Source organism: Habropoda laboriosa, unplaced genomic scaffold, assembly GCF_001263275.1.
Source record: "Habropoda laboriosa isolate 0110345459 unplaced genomic scaffold, ASM126327v1 scaffold204, whole genome shotgun sequence".
NCBI lineage: Eukaryota > Metazoa > Arthropoda > Insecta > Hymenoptera > Apidae > Habropoda > Habropoda laboriosa.
Window position 1 is genome coordinate 531068 of NW_017100385.1, and position 5987 is coordinate 537054.

At 30.5% G+C, this 5987-nt stretch overlaps 4 protein-coding genes across 6 annotated transcripts in view; 1 reads left to right on the plus strand and 3 right to left on the minus strand.

The window, feature by feature from the left end:
- The window catches only part of LOC108575002 (fructose-bisphosphate aldolase-like), a 4237-nt gene extending 3612 nt beyond the window's left edge, over nt 1-625 (minus strand). The window contains exon 1 of the mRNA XM_017937691.1: nt 536-625. Coding sequence (XP_017793180.1) covers nt 536-625 — 90 coding nt within the window. The remainder of the gene's footprint in view (nt 1-535) is intronic.
- On the plus strand, nt 541-2106 carry LOC108575046 (ADP-ribosylation factor-like protein 6-interacting protein 4). Its single transcript, XM_017937750.1, has 2 exons — nt 541-1899; nt 1977-2106. The coding sequence occupies exons 1-2, from the start codon at nt 776-778 to the stop codon at nt 2104-2106; spliced, it is 1254 nt and encodes a 417-aa protein (XP_017793239.1). The 5' UTR covers nt 541-775.
- A 739-nt stretch (nt 2107-2845) lies between these two features.
- On the minus strand, nt 2846-5100 carry LOC108575052 (RING finger and transmembrane domain-containing protein 2-like). Of its 3 annotated transcripts, none has more exons than XM_017937758.1 (5): nt 5024-5100; nt 4267-4519; nt 3438-4175; nt 3154-3369; nt 2846-3080 (listed from the first exon to the last, which is right to left on the minus strand). In XM_017937758.1, exons 2-5 carry the CDS (start codon nt 4516-4518, stop codon nt 2847-2849), a joined length of 1440 nt encoding a protein of 479 aa, XP_017793247.1. In that variant the 5' UTR covers nt 4519; nt 5024-5100; the 3' UTR covers nt 2846. The 3 variants fall into 3 exon arrangements, with proteins under 3 accessions (XP_017793247.1, XP_017793244.1, XP_017793245.1); XM_017937755.1 differs by having other exon boundaries at nt 4258-4519; XM_017937756.1 differs by lacking the exon at nt 5024-5100 and adding an exon at nt 4603-4647 and having other exon boundaries at nt 4258-4519.
- Nucleotides 5101-5888: 788 nt separating this feature from the next.
- LOC108575003 (citrate synthase, mitochondrial-like) overlaps nt 5889-5987 on the minus strand; it is a 4216-nt gene continuing 4117 nt past the window's right edge. The window contains exon 9 of the mRNA XM_017937693.1: nt 5889-5985. Within this exon, the coding sequence (XP_017793182.1) occupies nt 5889-5985 (97 nt within the window). The remainder of the gene's footprint in view (nt 5986-5987) is intronic.

Genomic DNA, 5987 nt, shown 5'->3' on the forward strand with positions numbered 1-5987 from the left:
TTAAAGAAATGATGAAACTTTAGTGTACTTTTATTTGAATATGGAAACCATATTAACGAAAATTTTAATAAAAACTTTATTACTTGAACAGAAATGACAAAACAATTGAATATTTATTAACTCTACCAAATTTGGAATTTTATAGCTTCTATAAAACTTAAAGTGAAATGTAATAGTAATTGAATTAAAATAAATTGAGCTTCTGAAGAACTGTTTTAGTATTTATTCCTGAAAGATTTTAATAAAACATTTAAAAAAACTAAATAAATAATAGGAAAGATTATTGTCAATGATTGATTAAAAATGTAGTATTTTATTCATTTGATTTAATATTCGTAATGTGAAGCGCGTTTTATAATTGTCTATTACCAATTGCTTGAAGAATGCAGCAAAAAACCCTGCATACCGCACGCGTCATTTTATCATGAAAAGTTGCCTTAATTTTCGACAAATTTTTGAAATGGAAATCGATGAAGAGGACTGTTGTAAGTTGTTACATCGAGGTTAGTTGCGGTTACGTGCCAGCAGGATGTACCAGAATATTGATAGTGCATATGCATTTAAAAACTGTATCGCGGTATTTTGTTGTTAACATACTCGTTTTTAAGTGATCCTTGTCTGTCATTCCGTGTGAGAATATTTTGTGATGAAAAACCTTCGGTCATGATGTGGAAGGTTAATGATCAATGCAACTGAATGTTAAATACACATTAAACGGCATAGTAATTAAATCTAATACAGATTAATTGACTTAGAAAGTTAGTAAAACGTTACGATGAGTAACCGGGAGAAAAGTGATTCGCGATCAGAGCAAGGTGTTAAGATAAAGGAGGACAGAGAAAGAAAGCAATCAGTGTCCTCGCAAAGCGACGATTCTGATGTTAAGAAAAAGAAGCGCAACACGTGTAGTAAGGATAAGAGAAAGAAGTCAAAGCATAGAAGTAGCTCAAGTAGCTCTAGTTCATCTAGTGTTTCTAGTCGCGAGGCTAAGCACCAAAATGACAGAGACAAGTGGGATAAGAGGTATGAAAATGGTGTTAGACCATACCGGCTAAATCCAAGGGAAGGCAGGGGATATTATAAAGGACGCAGTGGATACTTGGATAATCGTAAACGCAATTTTGGTTACCGACCCTATAAACATTCTGGATTTTATGATAGAAATAGACATAACAATTCACAATACAATAGGTATAATAATGATAGGAGGGGTAGATTCTTAAATCATAACAGTAGAAGACCACCTTATGATAGGTCAAGAAGTAGAAGCACATTGGATCATGAACATCAAAGAAGCATAAAAGATTCTAGTGAATATTCAAGGGAAAGTAATTCAAAAGAAAGACACATAAAACAACCTAGTGCTGATAAAACAGAGACAAAAAAGGGAGATACAGATGACACTCATATGAAAGGGAAAGAAAAAAAGAAGGATGAAAACACACAAGGAAAGACTGATCATGTTGTTCGCAAAAAGTCAAAGAGGAAAAGATCTTTATCCTCTTCAAGTTCCTCAAGTGTAAGCAGTAGCAGTAGTGACAGTAGTAGCAGTAGTTCTAGCAGTAGCAGTAGCAGCAGTAGTTACAGCAGTAGCAGTACAGATACTTCTGAAGATGAAAAAAAACGTAAAAAAGCAAGAAGGAAAGCTAAGAAGTTAAAGAAAGCTATGAAGAAACGTAGAAAGAAGAAAAGAATGAAGAAAAAGTTGAAGAAGAAATTAAAGAAATCATCTAAGAAGAAAGCACGTAATACTGACAAATCCAAAGAAGGTGCTTCTAAAGATGTTTCACAAGATATATCAGAAAAGTCAAAGGCAATGGCACCAATGACAAAAGAGGAATGGGAAAAGAAGCAGAGTGTAATACGCAAAGTTTATGATGAAGAAACTGGAAGATACAGGTATTCCTTATAAGAGATGCAGATATATTTTTATTAATATGAATATATAGTACGTAATTTATTTAATACTTTCATAGGTTAATCAAAGGTGATGGAGAAGTCTTAGAAGAGATAGTGAGTAGGGAATTTCATAAAGAGATAAATAAGCAAGCAACTAAAGGAGATGGAGAGTACTTCCAGGCACGCTTGAAAGCCAATGTTTTATGAACTATTTTTCTATGTATGCTAAAAAAAAGTCCCCTTACATAATAATTACTTTATTGTCAATGTTAAAGTCCTGTATGACAATATGTTTTATAATGTCTCAGAGAAAATACTTACATGTTGTACATTAATGAAACTTGTCTACAGTGTGATTTTAATTATATTACATGCACATAACGTTTTATCTACAACGTTAATGACCAAATGTTGAAATATAATCAACAACGAAACACAATTTAGATGTTAAACCAGTTTTATATAGTCATATTTTTTCCATACTGACTATTCAAATTCACTGTCATGTATAAATTATAAAAAAATTGTTTGGATACATCTTAAAGACACTAAACATAATGTAGTAATAGATATGAAGAAAATTTGTAACTGTTTATTATTTCGATAAACTAGCTACATTATTTTCATAAATAAAAAAATTAATTAACAATTGGTCAATCATTTTCAAGATATAAATTTTATTTTTGTGTACGAATACTTCTATCATTTCTTATATACAGATTATTTTACATACTTATAAAATTCATACTTTTGTTTCCTTCAAGTTAATTGATATATAAAAGTTATTTCATTTATGATGTCAGAGTACTGATAAGTGATTTATGTAAAAATAACATTGTTACAAAGCATTTAAAAAAATTTTGTGTTTTATGTAAATTAAATTCTTAATATAAATTCTTCTTATTACAATTAGGAAATAATACATTTTCCTATATTATACATGAAAGTCAATAAAATTGAATAAAGTGAGTTGTATGGCCATCTCGATAAATAGGATCATCCGCGATTGCTGCTCGACATAATGGGCACGAACATTCTCGATCGAACCATGTTAAAACACATGTTTCACAAAAAATATGTTTACAATGTAGTCTCACAGGCGTAGAGTACTCCTCGTGACAAATTGCACAAATACCACCCGAAGCTACTAATTGCTCTTTCGATGGTGAAACGCCCAAATTCTGTAAAATAAGAAATCATTAATTGTTCTATAAATCCTGGGTTTTTTTTTTTATGAAACATTAAAAATCATACCACATTTTGAAAAAGTTTCCAAATAGCAGTGCGAAATAGCTTCACATGTGACAGTAAATCATTTCCTTTGTTTACTGTATATATTAAAGAGAAACATGTTCCCAAGATTTTTTCTGGTCCTTGATAAGCTTCAAAAAAATAATATAACCATGGCTGGACAGGTACAACACATCTATAAAGTTGAGATGTTGCTTCTATCATAAGATAATATTTTCCCTAAATAAAAATTATTATTTAGTTTGCAATCAATTGATATTATTAAACAATCGCATATTACAATTTACCCTTTTCCGAAGTGCCAGAAGTTTTGAAGGCAAGCATGTTACAAAAACTTTACAAATAATAGTAATCAGTTTCAAAACAAAGTCAGTTATCAAAACAGACCACAATAGTTCCCAAACGGTAAGAGGTTGAGTATATGGAGAAAGTATATGTGTGTCACATTCAAAATTAATAAAAGCTATACATGCAATAATATAACATGTAATAACTAAAAGTGACATCAAACTTTTATTGTGTTGTTTCGCAATTTCACGTTTTACAACGTTATTAGCATAATTAAATATAGCAACTAATACTATAAAGTATAATACACTGGCTCTGTGATCATAAAGGCCTTTAACAAAAAGAATAGAAAGAAAACGAATATATTTTAGTAATATTCTAGCTAATGCACGTAAATCTGATCTTATTTGTGCTGCTTCTGCTGCATTTTCTTCTGTGTTATAATTATTGTTGTTGTTGTTGTGGTTAATAACATTATTACTATTATTGTTTTGGCTTTCACCCACAACCTCATTTGCAGCCTCACGAATATTATTTAAAAAACTCTCTGTTGCAGTTGTTTGATGATGATGATGATGATGATGATGATTGTCATGAACTGAATCATGCAAATTTACACTGTTTGTTGGTTGTTCCTCAACATTGATGATATAATTATCAGATGAAGGTGGTACACTGTTTGTTGGATTCTGAACTCTTTGGATATTTAGTAATGACCTTAATGAAATGCCAGGTTGCTACAAATATAAATAAGAATAGAATTATTATTAAATATATTAGCAGAAGAATCTGTAAAATATACATTAAAAATGCACTTACAATACATACATGTTCTATCAAGGGTCTGTTTTCATTTGTGGAAGAAGATATATTATTTGCAAACATTCTAGAGTGTTCCATATTTGTAGTACTGAAATTAAAGCCCCTTGTGCTAATAGATGGTGTAGATTGGGTTGTAGTTGATGAATGTGTCATTAACAATCCAGAAGGCTGTCTAATATCATTTGCAGTTGACATAAGAAGTATTGTTGTATTCATAACCACATCAATAATCTCTTCCAATCTCACATTATCCGCCATTCTATATATACAATTATAACATACATTTTTATACTGGAAATAATATATACGCAATTTGTTATCAAAAATGATTTTAATGCACACAAATATAGTCGGAGAAATCCGTTGCCGGAACACTTTGAAAACACTTTAACGTGTACGGAATGCACAATTGTTCTGACAATGCTCAATACTAATACGCGATACTTTATCTACTGACATAACTGTGAAATTAATTTCTATCAACATACACCAGACGAAAAAAATGTACATAAAGTACAGAACTCTTTTCCTGATTTCCGCAAAAAACATCAATTAACGTCAAGACAAATTATCGTAAACTTTCGTATAAACAACCATATAACAAATATTGACACAGCATATGGTAAACAGCATATTTGTTATTCGAGACCAAATATTAAAACATATAATCGCAGAAAAGAACAGACATACTAGAGTTTTATAATACATTCATTTTACAATTTAATATTTAGTAAAGTATAAAAATTCCATACGAAACACTAACTTTCGCACATTTTACAATATTATATTTTCATAGAACGCATCCTCCAAAATATGATTCATAATTTTTGATGTCTATATACATTCAATTACGCCATTTTCTGTAAAATTATTCTTGTGTTACGTTCCAGACTCTTAAAGGCGAGTACGCAACAAGAAAGGGAAACTATCTCCAGTCAACATAGCGCAATATAAAAATAAATATTCCTAAGCTAGTTGGTTTATGAAAACAAAGTATAAATTGGTAGTCCTTAAGTAACTGTAAGACTTAAATTCTAAGTATAGTACGATAACTCTAGTCTTTACATAGTTTAAGGATAAAAAATTATAAAAGCGCGAAAAACCGACGTAGCGTCCATCGTGAACATACAGAAAGGCTACTGTGATAATACCGTAGTATAGTATCGGAAGAAAGAATAAAATTAAGTAGTATCAACATGTGGTCTCAATTTCTTTTGTGACTTCCTCTATTCCAAAAAACAAAAAAGCGAACGCCACATGCGCTTGAGAATTATCGCTCTTTCACCGGTCAAATCGGAAGTTTGTTGTAAACGATACCAACTTGAAATTAAGGAAAAATTACATTATACTTTCATACTTTGGAGTGTTATTTGGTATATAACATGTAAGCTGTGTGCATATTCTGTTTCTATTAAAATTTGTTTCATAACCTAAATTAAATAACAACTTTTAATAAAACTTCTCTTTTGATCAACATTTATTCAAAATTGACCTCGTCTTTATATAGATTGTAAAATACTTCACATAGTACTACAGATTACATTTTTGGTATTCATAATAATTCTGTAAATATTTCGAATATTCTACGAATACACGGAAGGGCACGATATATGACAAGTCTGTGGTGCCTATTTTCGAATATATTTCACGTGTTTCCCTCGTTTACATTTCCTTTGTATCCCTCGTATGGAATTGCAATAAGTGTAAGTGCATTTTGATGCTGGCCG